The sequence below is a fragment of the Puma concolor genome, chromosome D3 (assembly GCF_028749965.1).
Source record: "Puma concolor isolate L17-30 chromosome D3, mPumCon1.1.hap2, whole genome shotgun sequence".
Taxonomy (NCBI): domain Eukaryota; kingdom Metazoa; phylum Chordata; class Mammalia; order Carnivora; family Felidae; genus Puma; species Puma concolor.
In genome coordinates, this window is record NC_141678.1 from 70,669,383 (window position 1) to 70,689,657 (window position 20,275).

At 39.6% G+C, this 20,275-nt stretch overlaps 1 protein-coding gene across 1 annotated transcript in view; it reads left to right on the forward strand.

Annotated features, from left to right (window-relative positions):
• Positions 1-7,791: 7,791 nt before the first annotated feature.
• ME2 (malic enzyme 2) overlaps positions 7,792-20,275 on the forward strand; it is a 52,593-nt gene continuing 40,109 nt past the window's right edge. The window contains exons 1-2 of the mRNA XM_025931217.2: positions 7,792-7,975; positions 15,094-15,213. Of these exons, the coding sequence (XP_025787002.1) occupies positions 15,106-15,213 (108 nt within the window). The 5' untranslated portion in view covers positions 7,792-7,975; positions 15,094-15,105. The remainder of the gene's footprint in view (positions 7,976-15,093; positions 15,214-20,275) is intronic.

A 20,275-nucleotide genomic window follows, 5' to 3' on the forward strand; every position in this document is an offset into this window, starting at 1 on the left:
AATGTCAGTAATAAAATTACTTCCTTAATGTGTCTCACAATGTGTGCCTCTAGCACAAGGAAAGACGTGAACAAATTCCTCTTAACAAGGGATAGTAGATGATAAGGGAAGTTTTCTAAGTCATCAACTTTGGATGCTGAAATCCAAACTGGATGCGGTGAAATCCAACTGGAAATGTGGCCAGTTTTCAACTTGAAGGCACCCTCTGCAATGCTGACCAGGCAAACCCACATTTGTTTCACCAGGCCACAGGAAGGCCCGGGTAACACTGTCCCAAGGAACACTCAATAAATTGAAAGGGAGTAGAATTTACTGAAAGTCACAAAAGACCTGTTGACAGGGAATGTCTCCACATATCCTTGAAACTGGAGATCTGACAAAAGAAACTGCTACAGGAAACTGTTTCCCGGTATCAGAAGTTAAACTCATAAATTGCTGACTGATAGAAGGAAGTTCTTAGCTAAACTGAGATCAAAACAGCCCAGTACACAGGGTTCTTAGCCACAGGTGGTAGGTGAACTTGGATTGAGAAAAGTATACTTATCTTCGCTATCTCTTCATTGGAATTTAGCATTTTGTTTGTGGATGAAGACGACAAACTGCCACGATTAACAGAAACCACAGATTTCTCATATCACCTTACAGCTGTTGCAGATACTTTGAAATATCATTTATATTCATCATTACTAGTTATTAGACCCACCATTAGATTTTTATTTAATGTATTATAAAGTAGCATATGTATTATTATACCAGAAATTTGGGGATAAAAAGTATTTTGAGGGGTACTTAGGTGACTCAGTCAGTTAAGTATCTGACTCTTGATTCTGGCTCAGGTCATGATCTCATGGTGACGTTGAGCCCCAATTCAGGCTCTGCACTGATAGCACGGAACCTGCTTGGGATTCTCTCTCTCCCTCTCTGCCCCTCCCTTGCTCGCTCTCTCTCAAAATAAATGTTTTTTAAAAAAGAAATAAATATTTCTAAAAAAATCCAGGTATAATTTTTGGAAGGTTGTGTCATCTGGACTAACCTCTTATTCTATATTCTTCTGTGCGATATAATTTTGGTTCAAGTATAATGAAGGAAAGACATTCTACTTCACTTTGGATGCCTATTAAAACAGAATGCTCTAGGGCGCCTGGGTGGCTCAGTTGGTTAAATGTCTGACTCTTGATTTCAGCTCAGGTCACGATCTCACAGTTCATATAATCTAGCCCTGAGTCGGGCCCTGGGCCAACGTGGATCCTGCTTGGGATTCTCTCTCTCTCCCTCTCTTTCTGCCCCTCTCCTGCTTACGCGCACACACACTCTCTCTGTCGCTCTCTCTCAAAATAAATAAACTAATTAATTAAAAAAAAACCCAGAATGCTCCAATTAATTGCTGAAATTGGTGCAGACCCCAAGATGATCAAATTCTAATATGAACCATCGGTATTGAGTCAAACCTCCGGGGAGGTGTTGGGTTCCCCAGACATTCATGAGATAGACAGTGACCATGGTAAGGATATCTGGAAGAATTCCAAGCCCAGGAGTGCAGCTTGGTGTGGAGGGTGACTCACTTTTGAGAAACATTTCAGAATGCTAACAAGTCTAAAGCAAACAGTAATGGAAGGAAAGGCACGCCTAGGAGATTTCTTTTATGGTTAGACCACATCTTATTGATCTAACAGATATGACATATTCAATTTAACAACATCAAAGCTGTTTTTAGGATTCTGATATCCCTTGTGCCAAAGAACCCACCATTTATTGCTTAGTAGTAAAATACATTGACTAGGATTAGGAGTAAAATAACTTAAGCCCAAGCTATTAATTCATGTTTTTTCTTAAATTACTGTTATGTATTATAGCTACTCTTTTGGCCACAGAAATCTTGAAAACTTTATAGAAAAGTGTCCCTGTAATGCCTCCAAGAGATAGAATCTCAGAGGTACCTTTTCATCCCATGTAGTCTAAGAACCATGAAGCATGTGGGGTCTATTAAGGACTGCATGTAAAGTTATGCTCAAGATACCAGGAACATTTTTTGAATAATAAAGGCAAACATTTCTGGGATTTTTTTCCCTGACATCAGCCAGAGACTTTGCATACATTCTATTTGGTGCAAACGTTCTACCTGGTGCCTAGATCATAACTACACATCTGATGAATGAACAATAAAATCGTACTGCTTGTGGTTTAAGCATAACATATTCTCATTGTGGGAAGGAAAGAACTTCTTTTGCCTTGGCACAGCAACTTCTTGAAGGTAAAGAAAGTGTCATGGGTTTCTCATTATCCCATATCTAGATATAAAAATTCATTCACAGCAGCATGAGTTCACAGAATCTAGAACTTCAGGGGTCCTCCATGCTTCCCAAATGCTAATGTGCATGACCATGTTGGATTCTGATGCAGTAGGTCTGGGGTGGGGATATAGATTTCATTTTTCTAACAATCTTTCGATGCCAATCTAGCCGCTCCTCCAGTCCTCTCTTAAGGGCTTATTAGATAATCATGAAGAGAGACTAGGATTTAGAATGAATAACACCAAACAACCAGGAAAATTTTAGAGGTGGCATTAGTAAGACTGAATCACCTTCATAAAAGAAGGAAGATATTGGGGCACCTGGGTGGCTCAGTCGGTTAAGTGTCTGACTTCAGTTCAGGTCATGATCTTGTGGTTCATGAGTTTGAGTCCCGTGTCAGGCTCTGTGCTGACGGAAGGAAGAAAGAAAGAAATAAAGAAAGAAAGAGAAAGAAAGAAGGTTGTGCCACAATGACGTGATGCTAGCAAATTTAACTTTACTCTCTTCAGGTTACCTAAGTTCTAGATAAAAATCAAGAGGTAAAATATTATCCACAAACACCAAAGTGTTATTTTTCTTTAAGGAGTAGAGGTTTTTCTATTGTTAATAAGCCTATGATATTACCTTCTTTGTGCTTCACAAAAGTTTCTAGAACTCTCCTTAAGAATATTTTGGTAATGAAGGTATGGCTTATTATGGTATTAATTACTGCTTAGTTACAGTAGTAGTTTAGTCTTTTAGATATGCTGAAAAGTTACATTATTTTAATTATATAAAAAATGGTTAGTACTTTTTTAAGTGGCAATTACCATCATTGGCACTTCATTGTATTTTATTTAAAAAACATTTAATGTTTATTTTTGAGAGAGAGAGAGAGCATGTGCAGGGAAGGGGCAAAGAGGGAGACAGCAGAAGATCTGAAGTGGGCGCCAATGCGGGGCTGGAGGGGCTGGAACTCACAAGCTGTGAACTGCAAGATCATGACCTCATCTGTAGGACGTCCAACAGAATGAGCCACCCAGGTGCCCTGGCACTTCATTGTACTTTAAAACACATTGTTTTGGGGGCCCTTGGGTAGCTCAGTCAGTTAAGCCTTCAACTTCAGCTCAGGTTATATCTCATGGTTCATGGTTTCGAGCCCTGCATCCAGCTGTGTGCTGACAGCTCAGAGCCTGGAGCCTGCTTTGGATTCTGTGTCTCCCTCTCTCTTTGCCCCTCCCCTGCTCATGCTCTCGCTCTCTCTCTCTCTCTCTCTCTCTCAGGAATCAATAAACATTAAAAAAAAAAACACATTTTTTTTAAATGATAGCACCTACACCAAATGCCTTTCTTTCTTTCTTTCTTTCTTTCTTTCTTTCTTTCTTTCTTTCTTTCTTTCTTTCTTTTTCTTCTTTCTTTCTTTTTAACATCAAATGCTTTTATGTCTCACTTCCAAACCAGGCTGACTGGACACAAATGCCTTTAGATATACAGTTTACTTTCTCTTTTATTTTTAAAGAGTTTGCATTTTTAATGACCCTAATTTATTGAAGGATAATTCCCAGTGGTGCAGTCAGCATTCATTATTAATGTTTTCTATTCTAAGGCAGATGGAGTTGTGTAAATCTAAACACGTGATTAGCACAATCTATCTACTTTTGCTATAGATGATGTGCCAACCTAAAACCAATGACCCTACTACATATATTCTCATTATAAGGAGAATAACCGTCCATAATTCTCTGAAAACTCAATAATATGGATTTTCCTTAAGGAAACACACTTGGTGCTTAGATGAAATAAAGCTACTCTATTTTCATGGCAACTGGTACAGAAGTTTCTCTAAGCATCTTCCTTTAATTTTTAGGAAGATGGGCAAGAGTGTGCCCATCTTGAGATAACTGGCATACCTTTCACTTTAAGCTGCCTATTGAAGGGTTTTTAGGGAAGTCGCCTGGCCAAGTGTGCCCTGGAAGCCTGCCCCTTTAAGGCTCCTCCTACTTCACAAGTGGACTAGCCAACCTGAAGACAAACTGAAATAGCAGCTTCAGCTCACAACAGTGCAAGACTTATACAAACTTATCCATACCTATGCCCTTCCCTTAGTTTAGTGACCAAGCCCTAGACCTATTTCTTCCTCCTACTTTCCTGTTAATTTGGGCCTTGGCATTTTGTTTTACCAGATGTCCTGCTTTGTAATCCATCCTTTCTGGAAGAGCTTGTACCTTCTTTCTAGGCTTGTATTGTCTGCACGGTCATTTTGACAACTCTACAGAGCCCAGTGAGCTATACTCTGGACAGTCAGGAATGGTCCCTCACTTTTTCTAAGAGGTCCAGTGGAGGTTACCAAGGAAGAAGCCTAAAATGAAGGTACTGGATCTTCAACAGGGGGCATTTACTCCAAAAGAAACAGCAATGCACAATGCAAAAGGTTTATTTTGTATCGGTTGGGGTAGAGATAAAATTCATGCATTGAACTGTATAAGTACCTCACTCAAGTGTGATGAATTTTAACATATGTACACATATGTAGTCATCGTCCAGACTGAGATATAGAATGTTCCCTTGTCTCTTTTCAGCCAACCCCCCATTAAAGCTAACCACTTTATTGACTTCTAGCATCAAAAATTTCTCCTTAAAAGCTAAGTTCTTATAACTTACCCAATCAGTCATTTCTGTGCTCACAGCGCCAAGTAAAATTTAGCTTGAGTATTATAATAAGCAATATTTAAGTAATAAATTATCTGCTTACTTCCAGCAAAATTGAAATTGAGGACTATACATAGCCTCAATTTATTGTACCATAAGGATTGCACTTCTGGATCATACAAACAGATGAAGCCCTTGGAGCCAACTTGAGAACTTAGAAAATTCTGGATTTGAGAAGACATTAAAGGAACATATCCTATAAGTTATACATTACCTTCAGTGAGATCTGGGGCACTCAGTCCATATGACTGAAAACAGATATGTGGAAAATCTATTATTATCATTACTACTACTACTGCTCCTACTACTACTTTAGATTTGATATCCTCAATTTGAGTTGTGAGCTATTTTTTTTGAGTTATGAACTATTCTAAAGAAAGAAGTATATAACTAAGATACTATGTCAAGGAACACGATTTTCGTGCATGTTAATGGTAATTGTTAGTAATTATTTTTAGCTCCAAACAACAGAAAACCCTATTGAGTTGATTTATACAAACAGAGGCTTATTTTTCACAAAGTAAGAAATATGGGGCTAGGAACCATGGTGGAATGTGGCTCAATAATACTATCAGGGATCCAAGTTCTTTAATCCTGCCAATACCCTTAGAGGGTAAGCCTTCATCCATTCGTTTGTCATCTTATGGTGCAATGATGGCTGCCACGCCTCCAAACATTTCTGGTAAGAAGTGGAATGAAGCAAAAAAGCCAAAGGCATATACCAGTTGAGCTTATTTTTTAAATGGCTTTCCAGAAGTCCCACCCAGCAGCTTCCATGTATGTGACTCTAACAGGGTCCTCTTGGACTAGTACTATACAACGGAAATATATGCAGGCCACAAATGGGACCTACATATATAATTCTACATTTTCTAGTAGTCACACGAAAAAGGTAAAAAGAGAGGAAAGTAATTTTAATAATAAATTCATTTAACCAAAATTCTCCAAAGATTTTGACGTGTGATCAATATTTTAAAAAATCAAGAGGGGTGCCTGGGTGGCTCAGTCAGTTAAGCGTCTGACTCTTGGTTTCAGCTCATGTCATGATTTCGTGGTTCATGGGTTCCAGGCCCATGTGCTGTCAGCACAGAGTCTGCTTGGGATTCTCTCTCACACCCTCTCTTTCTCTCTATCCCTCATCTCCCTCAGAAGAAATAAACATTAAAAAAAATCAACATACATGGTTTACATTCTTTTTTGTACTGTTTTCATACTCAGTGTGTATCTCAATTTAGACTAGCCACATTTCAGATACTCAATAGCCATACGCTGTCTTGAATAAGAAGCCTCAGACCCGTCACCAAAGGGACTCGGGAGGAAAAATGTATTGGGGTGGGCCACCAAACAGTAGTGTATGCCTCATTGACATTAACAAGTATTTCATTTAAGGAATGAAATGACCTCAATTTAACAAAAATAAGTCCCATCCATGGGTTATTCTAATGTAGGACGAACTGTCTTTCAAAGACAAAACAATTTTACCTCTATTAATGGAGCATTTATGACTTTTGTAATTTTTGAAGTTTCTCTCATTCCGATTGATATTCTTGACAATTCCTTGCGAGCAGGGTTGTTTTTAGGTGATGGTTACTTATAGTCCTTCTTTTACTGAGATGGTTACTATAGCAGCCATATCTATCATTTATCAACTAACTACGGTGTTTCCAAGCATGCCCCACCCTTCCATCTCATAGTGGCCGGCTGCTCCAGATTTCACGTAATTGTAAGTTTAAGAATGGATAACTCACTTTTCTCAACTTCCGCTCAATTTTCTCTACCTTACATTTCCATCACTCAGTTTTCTTATTCCATCTTCCTTGACTTTTTTTACCCTTCACACTTTCACTTTAAAATTATCATTACCATACTTCAAAAGTAAACTCAGTTACAGCCAAGAAGTTTTGGTTATAAGACTTTCTGAAAAAAAGTGAAGAAATAGCCTCCAATGTCATAACCGTGAGTGAGTGAACATGTATTAAGGTGCAGTCCCTGCCGCTTTCAAGATGACAATGTAGGGTTCCAGTGCTCTTCTGAGAGAACATTGAACTATTTATGGTGACTGTGACGGTAGGGATTGGTAAATTCCTCGCGGGCCAGTAACTGTGCTAACAACAGGCGTGGAGAGCAGCAAAGAATTCTGCAAAAGAGCGAGGAGACACAAAAATAGCTCAGAAACAGAAGTCGCCCCTAAAGTGCGGAGGCCTCGCATTTCCTGGGTTCCCCTTCTGCTTCTCTAGTCTCCTTAATCTCTCCTTCATCCTCTGCCTGCCTCCATGGGCTGTTCAGGATGGACCCAAACTCCCAGCCTTTCTCTCCCTCCTGGGGACTGGGAAGACTGGTACCCGCCGACATCCCCCGGCCCGCCCGCGCCTGCGCAAAGCCTCTTCTCGCGCGAACGCGCAGCCATCAACTCGAGTATCCGCGCAGCCATCAACTCGAGTATCCGCGCAGCCATCAACTCGAGTATCCCCGCAGCCCCAGGGATGCGAGGTCCGCCGTAAACCAGCCTCCATTCCTTTCGTGGAACGACGGGCGTCGCCTGTATCTCCGGACTCCTACTCCACACCGCCCCTCTCGCATTCCTCGGGATCGAGTGCACACGGGTGCGCGCCCGGCCTCAAAACAGAAACCTCAAAGAAACAGACCGAGGAAAGCGCCCAGGGGAAGGAACCCCGGCGCGCGGGCCGCGAAGCCTCAGCCACAGCTCCGCCCTCCGGGGCCGGCTTTCTGCCTCCGCATTGGTCCGCGCGCCCGTCAGTTTCCGCCCCAGGCCGCGCCAGCCGGCCTCCCGACTCCCTTGCTCATTACGCCGCCGTACTTAGGCTGCCTTGCCGGCTGTTGGCCGCCCATGCCAGTCCGAGCCTGAGCTAGCGCCGGCTCCGCGAAGCTCGGGAAGGGGAGGGCCGGACTCGGCCGCAGCTGAGCATCGCCTGGGTGGGCGGCAGGGCCGCGGCCTCTCCGCCGGCAGCACCACCTGTCGCGGGGCGAGACTTGGGGTAAGGCTTCGCGTGGCGCGCCGTCGCGGGAGGCTTGGCACTGCGGGGCCAGGGCGGGAGTTCCTAGAGGGGAGCGGGCGCCGGCCTCCTCCTGTCCGGCCAGTGAAGCCGTTTGCGGACCTGCGGCCGGCTTCCGTGTGTGCGGCCGGCATGGACCCGTTTAGCGGATGGGCGGGGCGAGGCAATGGGAAGGGGTTCTTGGGGTCGGGGCTGAGGGCGGGGGAGTGGTCACGTTGAAGCGGTCCCCAGTTCCAGCGTCCGCGGCTCTTCCCCGGACACGGTTTTGGGGCGCGACTTCCCCGTTTCTAGACTCGCTGGTCCCAGGGTGGCCCCCTTCCCGCCCCGGAGTGAGATCCTGTGGCCTCCAGAACCCGAGCATCGCTCCCTTCCGCGCCCTTTGAACACCCGATTTTGTGGCTAGACACCTATTACCAATGTCTTTCTGCAGGGATGAATTAATGACAGGAGTTAGGCGCTGTGTGTGTGTGTGTGTGTGTGTGTGTGTGTGTGTGTGTGTGTGCGCGCGCGCGCGCGCGCTCGTTCGTGTGTGTGTGTGTGTGTGTGTGTGTGTGTTAGTTCGTTCCTCGCTTTAAAGAAAGTTTGTTAGGAGCTAGAAAGTTCTAAGATTGGAACAGTTCTGTCAGGCAAAATGTCATAAGTAGACCAGGACTGGCAGGTGTTCCTTTGACGCTGGTGGTAACCACTTCTGCTTGTGTGGTGGTGTTACATTTTCGATCCTGGAATTGACTTTCTTTCTTACGAAATTAATTCCAGAAAGCGTGTTGCCTTTTAACGAGAAGCATAATCAAAACAATACATTTTTTTTTTCAAAATAAAAATCTTAACAGTAGTGCTTCCTTACAAAACGTAGTGTTACCTCCTATCAGATTTACCTTCCTGATGCTTGTGGCAATCACTTCTGGCAAAATAATAGCATTGTTGTTTCTTTTAGTGTTGCTATTGGTAGCAATGGAAGCACTATTGATTGTCAGTTACGGTCTGGACACTACTCTCTACGTGAGTCATTTCAAAATAACTTTGAGGTTGGTACTGTTATTTCCCCTTTACAAATGAATAAACTCAGGCTTAAGAAGGTTAAGTAACTTGCTCAAGATCCCGGGTTTTAGGTAGCAAAGCCTGGATTTGAACTCAAGCAGAATCAGGCAATTTACCATAACAGCTCCAGCCCCCTCTTAACCTTGCCTTGTATGCTTCTTAAGCATTGTTCATGTTGTTGAGCTAGTTGCAAAGTTGTACTCATGAATTTTAATTTTAAAATTTATTCTTCACTCATAAATTTATTCTTTAGTTTCCAGGCATTCTGGAAGTTAGAGAAGAAATGGTTTTCCACATTTACCCCTCCTCAGCTGCCCTTGTATTGTATGAGTGTGTGTGTGTGTGTGTGTGTGTATACTAATTCTAGTAGTTATACAAAATATAGATAAGTATAGAATCTACTGTGTAATTACTAAAACTAATTGAGTTACATGTTACTATGTTACATGGTTTGCAGAAATACAGAAAAAAACAGTTTAACTCTTGGCTTCTAATATTGAACCTTTAATTAGGTTTGAACTCTGACTTGTAACCTGTATCTGACTCTTTTATGGTAGTTATAAAGACTTAATGAGAAGTTAGGCATAACGGCCAGATATGCTGCTATAACCTTTATCATAGGTTAATAGGGAATATTGGGCTATGCTTTTGTAGAAGTTCTTCATTCTCTTGAGAATTAAATATACCCTTGCTCAATAGTTATTCCTGAGAAAGAAGCGTGTACAGATTTCACCCTTAGAAGGTGTTTATGTGTAATGTTTTTTCTTTATACATTTGTTATGAAAACACGTTAAAAATTCATAAAAGAAAAACTCATTTACCATTTGAGAATTTCTTTTGTAAATTAATTTCTATAATGCCATAAACTATATTTAATTTACTATAAAAATAAGCTCTTCTCAACTATATTAAAATTTATGTTAAGTTAAACTAAAATTCTAATTTACGTTGGTGAATTTTTTGACAAACTTAATAATATTTTAAAACAAGTAATGTTGAAACCTGTAATAGTTTAATGAGGATTAATTTTAGAGGGAGGACAAAATTCGTACTAAATGTCAAAATCACTCTAACATATAATTTTCTAAAAACCTGTTTTATTAAAAGTTAACTTTTATTTTAAAGTCACCGTTTTGATTGTATGGCTGCATATCATTTCTGTTGATCAACACGTACAAATTTCAAAAGTAATAAAAATACTATATTGATTCTGTAGATGTTGTTTAGGATGACATTTGATGTTGCCTGGACCTGTATGCCATCCACATTCTCATTATTGACCTAGAGATTTCATTTGAAGTCGTATAAATAAATGCTAACCATGATCATCCTTACAGCCTCTTAGTAAGGATTTCACACCAGAAGATGTTGATGCAGAAACTCACAGGCATTCAGGAGGCACCTTCTGACCACCTTAGTCTCTTACTACCACTAGTAGTGCTTAGGTAACTAACATTGAAGCACTTGGAGGGCACTGTGATAAGCATCTTACATGGATTACCTAATTTAAATCTTAAAATGGTACTGTTTAGTAGGTCCTGTTGTTTATCATCCCCACTTGAGTGATGAGAAGACTGCAACAAGACTTACTCAAAATCACAGAGCTAGCACTGGCCAACCCTGGATTTAAATCTGGTAGTTGAACCCAGAGCTTGTCTTTGACTACTGCTGACCTGCCTGGATATGGATTTTATTGAATAAACCTTCACGTCAAGTAGTCAGGCTCTTAATGATGATGATAAAGCTCTAATTGCTTGACACTTTATAAATACCTGATTACTACACACAGCTCTGCCCAATAGAGTTTGCCCTCCGCTAGTTCATTGATAAGAGAAGTAAGACTTGTAAGGTGGTCGTTCCCAGACTTTGGGACTTCTTGGGCAAGCATGCACAGGGGGACAGTTGGGACCAGACATAGACTGCCAACTTTTAATTCTGTCAAGGTTAAGGACCTTTTTAAAAACTACCACAGTCTGCAATGCCCGTCTTTTCATAAAAGAAAGGACATTTTTTTTTATCACTAAAAAGGTATGAAGATCGTAATTAGAACACAAAAACAAAGACCATAAGTTTTGTTTTATGAACGACTATATTGCATTGTCCCATTTTTTCTCATTTGGCCACAGACCCGTGAAAAACGTGTCCCAGATGAACACCAATTCAGAGACCATTTGGGAATGCCTGGGTGACACCACTGATTGCAAAATGGTCATGAGCCGAGTCCAGATTCAGACTTGGGTCTGACTACAAAACTTGTCCTCGTTGCCCCCAGTCATGACCTCTGTCTAATTTCGGTCTCCTTTGCATTGCTTCCTTTGACCCCAAGTAAGAGGCTAAGGTGAGTAGTCTCCCGCAGCCAGTGACCTAGCAGTTTCTGTCCCAGTCCAGTTTGTAAACAGCAGAGAGTAAGTTCCAGGGCAAGGCCATGTGAATGACACACCAGGGGAGAAACCACAGGCATATCTCAGTATCCCAGAAACTCACTTAAGCAGGCAGCTTGATTTTGCATGTTGGTTAAAAATTGGAAGCCCTGCCTTTTGGTTCCTTTTTTTACTTAACTCTCCTTGTATCACATCTGCATAACGTAACATTTTATCTTGTTGCCTCCCCAGATGATATTAAGGCTACCTGTCTCTTAGTCCTTGGTTCTAATTTTGGCAGAATTTTTTCCCCTTAAGTTTGTTTGTTTTTTACTCATGCCTGCTGTTTTAAAGACACTGTTAAAATTACTTTTATATTTTATTTTACTATCACTTACTAATAAAGTAAGTGATATAACATCTATATATTTTTTGGGTATATTCTCTCATTTGATCATCAAAATTATCTGTAAGGTAGATTTGACAGGTGGTATTATCTTTATTAAACAGACTAAATTCAGTGTTTGATAGCAAAACTTTAACCAGGAGTTGAAAGTAGATTTCATGTATTAGAGTGCTGATCTTAACTTCTGAAAGGAAAAACTAATTCTCCTTACTTGCAGACTCAATTCTTCTGACCACCAAACATGGGATTTTTTCCCCCCACACCCAGCAATTCACCAGTTCTCAGCAGATGCTGACTGGGTGTCCTTTAATTTAACCTCATTCTGACGCTGTCCAAATGCAGATAGCGTCACATCCCACAGGTTAAGAGTTCATTCGTAAAAGATGTCCCTACTTCAGATGCCAATTGGAAGTCCAGGTTGGGACCTATACTTCTGACCTATAAACTGAGGCTTCCCATAAACCCCTCCTCAAACTGGATGATTTTATAATGGCACATTGAACTCAGAGAGATACTTTACTTGCCTTTACCGGTTTATTATAGAAGGATGCAACTCAGGAACAGATGGAAGAGATCCGTAGAACTGGGTATCGATGGGAGTCGGGGGAGGATGTGGGGCTTCCCTGCCTTCCCTGAGTGTGCCAACCCCCAGCACCTAGGTGTGTTCACCAACCTGAAAGCTTGGCAGATCTCCTTCACGAGTCTCTAGCCCCTGCCCACTTCCCTTTTCTGGAGGTTCCGGAGTGGGGCTGAAAATTCCTGCTCTCTAATCGCTTGGTGTTTCTGGTGACCAGCTCTTCCCTGAGGCTTTGTAGTGGTCCACCCTGGGTCACCTCAATATGGGTGGCTTATGAATAACAGAAAATACTCCTATCATGCAGGAAATTCCAAAGACTTTTAGGAACTCTGTTCCAGAAACTGGGGACAAAAAGCAAATACATTTCTTATTATACAACAAGTGCTGATTACAAAATGCTTTTTTTTTTTTTTCAGATTTTCTTTGATTTCAAGTAAAAAGTATTCCGTATTATTTTAGATGTGCCTACCTCACCAATATACTGCAAATACTAGTTCAGTCTTCTGGTACTAAAGTTTTAATCGTGACACATAATGCTGTCTCTCCTGGAAGAGCCACACAAACACATGATCAATGCTACCATTTCAACTTCTGTCTTTTTAAAATTTATTTTGAAGTAACTTGAAAGGCTTTGGTTGCATACATCATACTTCTTGGCCCCTTAATAGTTCACTGTGTGTTTTTGAAACACAGGTGTCTCTTACATATGGTTATCAAATTCAGGAAATTAAAAATTTTATAAAACTTTTATGTAAGCTATGGTACATGTTTCAGTTTTGCCAGTTGTCCCAATAAATGTCCTTTATAGCATTTTTTTTTTTTTGATTTAGGTTTTGCATCTAGTTGTCATATATTTAGTCTTCTTTAAATTGCAGTAGTTCCTTAGTGTTTGTCTTTCAGGACGTTAACTTTTTAAAGTGGCCCAATTATTTTGTTGTATATCTCTTGTAATTCTTTATTACTATTATTATTGAAGTATATTTGACATAAAACACTGTATAAAGTTAAGATGTACAACATGTTAATTTGATATATTTATATATTGTAGTATGATTGCCATTGTAGTGATATTTATTGCTTCTAATGTTATATCATTTCTCTTTGGTGGTTGAAACAATTAAGATGTAGTCTCCTAGCAAGTTTGATGATTATAATACAGCATTGTTGTCTATATTCACTATATCATGTATTAGATCTCTAGGAGTTACTATCTCTTAAGGCTCTCACTGCAGGTTTGTACCTTTAAACATCTGTCCTATCCTCCCATCCCCCCATCCCCATCTCTCATGATTTTTGATGTTCTTATAATCATATAGATTTCTTGTTTTTGTGGCCGTACTTATACACTACATTTATATGAAATACTCAGAATAGGTAAATCCATAAAGACAGTAAGCAGATTGGTGGTTTATGGGCACTGGGGGAGGGGAAAAGCTGCTTAATGGGTACAGTGTTTTCTGCTGGGATAGTGATGATATTTTGGAACTAGATGTGGGGTTGCACAACATTATAGCTTTTCTAAATCCCTCCAAATTATTCACTTGAAAATGGCAAGTTTTGTTATATGAATTTCACTTCACTTAAAAAATAATCCCAATATAAACGGTTTGCTGCACCCCCCATACAAACCCTTGATTTCTCAAAAACTACAAATTCCACTAAGAACTTATTGCGGGATCATTGCAATGATTTGTAATAATTATGATAAATGGGCATTGCAGGTTGATTTTTGGTGGGAGAATTGATATGCAGAAGAATCTATTATATTCCTATCATTTAATGTTTAATGTAGTATGTAGAATTTTCCATTTTGAAAAATTCCTATGTGATGGACAGGAAAGGGTAAAAACATGTTTTCTACCCAATTTGCATGTTTTTCTATGTTAAATAACAGGGTTTTTGAAAACAAAAAAATATTTAGTACATTACATAATCCATAACACATAATATATAATTATTACATAAAAATAAGTATAGTATTATACTAATATTAGTACATTAAAGTCCTACATCTAGGTTAAGAATTTGTTTGTTTTTTGGCTTATTTTTTTCGTTTTTTTAAATGTTTATTTTTTAGAGAGACTGTGTGTGAGCAGGGGAGGGGCAGAGAGAAAAGGAGGCACAGAATCCGAAGCAGACTCCAGGCTCTGAGCTGTCAGCACAGAGCCCAAGGAGGGGCTCAAACTCATGTACTGCAAGATCACGACCTGAGCCTAGCAGAAGTAGGCCTCATAACCGACAGAGCCACCCAGGTGCCCCTAGGTTAAGAATTTGAATAGCTTCTCTTCCTCTAAATGTTTACGCTCCAGGCTTTTCTGTTACTTAACTTTTCCACCTTCAGCCTAGACTCCCACACCCATTTACATGGAAGTCATGTTTACTAGATGTTACCTTGTTTCTTAATCTGTCCATTTTTTTGGTCCCATAAATGGGAGATACATTCCTTGTCACGCTTGGGTAGATTAGAAAAAGAATAAGTGTTTAGCACATTTTGTAGTGTGCCATATATACAAAATGGCAATGATGAGTAACCAGGGTCAGTCTTTGTCTTCACCCAACTATTACTCTTTTACAACCGTTGCAACCTGTAGAAACATAAATGTACTTTGAAAAAGCTTTATCAAGTGTGGAAAATTAGGCTTTCTATATCTGCTTTTGAAAACTGATACCTGATGTGCGTGCAGTTCTCTGAAAAGTTTATTTGCTTCTTTTTTCCCAGGTGAAAGGAAAGATGTTGTCCCGGATCAGAGTAGTTGCTGCTCCTTGTACTCTGGCATGTCGTCATTTGCACATAAAAGAGAAAGGCAAGCCACTTATGTTGAACCCAAGAACAAACAAGGCTAGTAACTTTAATACTAACATAACATTTTCTCTCTTCCTGGAAAAGGTTTGATATATTTCAGACTGATAAAGCATGAACTTTTTGTATTTTGTAGCTTTATCCTAAAAGTATTCAGAGGTATTTGCTTTTTCTGCATGACTTTTCCCTTTTCTCCATGTGGCAAGAATCGTGGCTGCATTATGGCTCCCAGTTTCACCCCTTACAACTTCTACCACCAGAAAAAGATTGACTTTATTTCCTAGTTTCAGCTCAAAAAAATCCCTAGAATAGCAGTTAGCCAGGATTTTTAGCCCGGGTGGGATATTTAGATTTACCCAGCTCAAATCAGGTACTTACCCTGGACCAATCTAATTGAGCCCTTGGAAGATGGAGTCAAAATTGTAGAATAAAATTTCATCTACTTTTTTTTTTTTTTAACGTTTATTTATTTTTGAGACAGGGAGAGACAGCATGAACGGGGGAGGGTCAGAGAGAGAGGGAGACACAGAATCTGAAACAGGCTCCAGGCTCTGAGCTGTCAGCCCAGAGCCTGACGCGGGGCTTGAACTCACGGACTGTGAGATCATGACCTGAGCCGAAGTCGGATGCTTAACCGACTGAGCCACCCAGGCGCCCCTAAAATTTCATCTAATGTCCACCCCTACCGTACCTCCAACCAGCTTTTTGGACACAAATCATTGTGTACAAGTGCTTTTGCCCAGTAATCTCATAGTGCTACTTCAGAGTGGGGAGACTTCTGACCCTCTTTACAACTCTTGGGGCAGAAGTGGCAGGTATTATTGATACCTAGTCTTGCCTTAATTCTGTACCCAAAGTGTGTTCAGTGGGCAAGTCCCTCTCTATTTTTTAGTGGTGATATTAATTAGGAAATACACATAGTTCTGAAAAAAGATTTCTTACAGAAAGCTTGTAAGAGGATACATTGGATTTATTGTAATATGGAGAGTTACCTCTTGGGAAGGGTGCATGCAGATTAAGTTGTGATTTATTTTAAAACAATGGTCATCAGAAATTTGCCAGTCCCGTTTATTTCCTCTGGTGGGGGTTGGGCATAATTAATTGTACAGTATATGTTTTGAAGGATTTCAGGCCTGCAAGAGGAAATTTGATCAAGGGTCACGCAGAGCGCCTTATCTTTACATTTTTGGTACCTTGCACAGAAATGAGAATTCTGTAGGCAGTGGTGAATTAAATGAAGCTTAATGAGGGATGTTCTAATTCTCTCTTTTTTTTTTTTTTTTTTGGCCTCACTTCCCCAAATCTTGCTTGCTCTCCAAGATGCAACTCACTCAAATCCAGTTCTCCTGTAGAGCCTTTTCATACCACCATAGACTGGAATAATCTCTCCTTTCTCTGAAACCCTGTAGCAGTTTTTATCTTCCTGTTCCTGTGGCAAGTAATCAATATATGTTGCTGCGTGCTTCCTTTCATGTCTTAAGCTGTCCTTGAAGTAGTTGACGGTAGTTGCGTTTTCATGAATTTATATTCCTAACTATATTTCAGGTTCCTTTGGGGATAGGGACCATTCAAAATTTCTTAAATTTTTTACAATGCCATGAGTACAGTAAACAGTTGCTAAGTATGTTGGTTTTATTTATTTTTATCCTTACAGAAACTATTTAAAATGTACTGTGAGGAGATTATAAGAAATTTATAAAATACATTAAGTGGCAAATTAATTTTAAGGAGGAGGGTAGTCTAAAATGCATTACGGTACTTCTGTACAGAAAATAAAATCTAATGCTCTGGCCCTCTGAAATCTCTAAGGTTGGATAGCATCTGTATGGTTATCTCATTGAAAGATCACTTTTGGAAGCCCTGTAAGCATCAGAAAGAGTTATTTTGTCGTGTGTGTTTAAGAAGGAACATAGACTGTGATTCCCAATTTGAGGGTCATGAAGTCCTTGGGGACTTAAAAGAAATCAGGTATGTGCTTCAAACATTGTAGACTAAATGTCTTAAGAGTATGTTGCTGCTGCGATTAATAAAATAGTAATATAAGGCAGTACTGAATTCTTTTAAGATTGTAATCTTTTAACACATCCCAGCGGGGCGTCTGAGTGACTCAGTTAACCATCAAACTTCAGCTCAGGTCACAAAATCAGGGTTCATGGGTTTGAACCCTGCATTGGGCCCTGCACTAAGTCCAGAGCCTGCTTTGAATTCTCTCTCTCTCTCTCTCTGTCTCTATCTCTCTCTCTCAAAATAAATATAAATAAACTTAAAAAAAAACAAAACAACACATCCCAGAAATTGAAAGGATGAATTGGACAATTAAAAAAATAAATCAAAAAAGATTGTAATCTTTTAAGATGTGTGGAATCACTGTCTACTAAAAGCATACCTGTTATTATGTCTGTAAGACTTTTTCATTGTGGTAAATAGTCTACAATTTACACTTTTAACCATTTAAAATTGACAGGTCAGTCACATTAAGTACGTTCAGAGTCATGCATCCTTCACTGGAAATGGAAACCCAGAACCCATTCTGCAGTCACTCCCCATTTCCCCTTTCCCCTCCTCAGCCCCTGGCAGCCACTAATCTGTTTTCTCTTCCTATAGATTTGCCTATTCTGGTATGAATATGAAATTCTTTATGAAATTTTTTAAAGTCCTTATACTTAAAAAAAAATTTTTTATGTTTTTATTTATTTTTGAGAAGAGAGAGACAGAGCATGAGCAGGGGAGGGGTAGAGAGAAAGAGGGAGACACAGAATCGGAAGCAGGCTCCAGGCTCTGAGCTGTCAGCACAGAGCCCGACGTGGGGCTTGAACTCACAAGCCATGAGATCATGACCTGAGCTGAAGTTGGAAGCCCAACCAACTGAGCCACCCGGGCGCCCCAAAGTCCTTATACTTTAAAGGACAGTAAATGTCACTGTGCTAGGTTATAAGCAGGACTTTAGGTGTTAATTTGAATTTGGTAGCCATGAAACTTTGGCTCTTCACTTAACCTCTCCAGACCTGAGTCTTCACCCTTAAATCATTAGGTAATATAGCATTTTGAAATGTTCAGAACGCATTACAAATTTTTTTCACCATGACCAAGTGGGATTTTTACCTGGGATGCAGGGCTGGTTCAATATCCTGAAACGTTCAAAAGGCTGTGCAACTTTAAGATTGGATTTCTCTTTCTGTTCTCATGCTCATTTGGCTATTTATTTACTTATTTATTTTTTAAATTTTACTTGAGAGAGAGAGAGAGAGAGAGAGAGATTCACAAGCAGGGGAGGGGCAGAGGGAGAAGGAGAGAAAATCCCAAGCAGATTCCATGCTGTGAGCTCAGAGCCTGACAGGCGGCTCGTTCCACGGACTGCAAATTCATGATCTGAGCCAAAAGCAAGAGTCAGATGCTTAACTGGCTGATTGGCTAACTTTCTAGATAATTTTTTGAAACTCATCTCTGTATCCTTTGTTGTAGGAAGTTTGCACTTCCCAGTTTTGTACCTGGAGCTCTGGCTTTATGGTTATTAGTTCTGTGAGGGTTTTTGTTTGTTTTTATTTTAACTTCCCCTGGCTATATGTCTAATAGGTAAACTAATTCAAATTTTTATTGTTTGTGTAAATAATAATCATATTATGACTAATGAAAAATTGCATTCCTACTACCCCAGTACATCATCTGTTTTTATTTTGCCAAATCCCCTTAAAAGTATATTTACCTTTAAGATTGTAGTATACAATTTTATATGCCATTTTACTACTGGGAAGAGTATATTATAAATAATCTCCATGATGCTTCGTAAGCCTTTTATATATGGCTGCATCATAATTTAGTAGATAGATTTGGAATCATTAAGACTAAAGAGAGACCCCCTTGACTCTTACATGCTGTGTTATCTTCGGTGTAAGGTTATACCTACAGTTTCTTTATCTAGACTGCTGTGGAGAAAAAGGAAAATTCTAAAGCTACTTTAGGCACTGTAAATGCTTTATAAATGTGAGTTACCCCCTCCAGGGGATGTTTTGTAATTTAGTTAGCCATGACCCTATTATTGAATATAATTTTCAATTTTGACATTATGAATCATTAGTTACTAGTTATCAGTTTTATAAGTAGGTATTTGGTAATTTCCTAATCCCTAGCAGATTATTCTGATTGTATTTGGAAGGAAAGATATAGAAGGGGCCTTCTATGTCTCCCCAGTGTTTACTTGCAACACTCAAGTCTAGTTAACAGATTTTTATCAATATTGACTTATGTGAGAAAACTAAGTGTGTCTAAAGGAAAAAGCTCAGGGGATCTTTCAGGATTGGTCAAAGGAGGTACACTTCTACTGTGTTAATTGGCGGGGTATTGCTGTTGCATAGATGAGAAAAGGGCAGACTTGGTGGAACAGGTGGCATTGAGGAATGGAGAGGGAGAGGCTAACTGTTAAAGAACTAGTCAAGGCATTCATTTTAAGCTAATGTCATCTTTGCAGACTTGCTTCACTTATTAATACCAGGCTAGAAAATTTAGGCATTTGATCAACTGTTAACGTAAATACTCAACATATAAAAATGTTTTAAATCATTTTAACTTCGACCTTGCATTATAAATAAAATGCTTTTGAGTGTCCCTTAAACCTAGATAGGAGATAGGCAGCGACACCTTGTATAGCCAACTCATTTGTCTTTGGCACTAGGATAGGCACTTTTAAGTGAACTCATTAATTCATTTAAATCTAAAGTTTAGGGTCGGCTAAAGTTTAGGGGAGCCGACTAGCTGGCTCAGTCGGTGGAGCATGTGACTCTTGATCTTGGGATCATGTGTTCGAGCTTCACGCTGGGTGCAGAGATTACTTACTTAAATAAATAAATAATTTTCAAAATAAAGTTTAGCTTTTCCACTTTTGTCTTATACTAGAGTTGGAAAAGAAAGTAAGAGTGATAGTTTGGGTTTTACATCTTTTATATTTCCCAGCCTTAGGTGAAATCTTACAAGGAGAAACATGAGTTGCAAAGGATTTAGTGATTTAAGTCTTCTCCCTTTTCTCTTTTTCCAATATAGCTGAAGCTTTGCCAGTTTTATAGATCTTTTTAAAGAGCCAACCTTTGGGTTAACTGATTTATTTTTC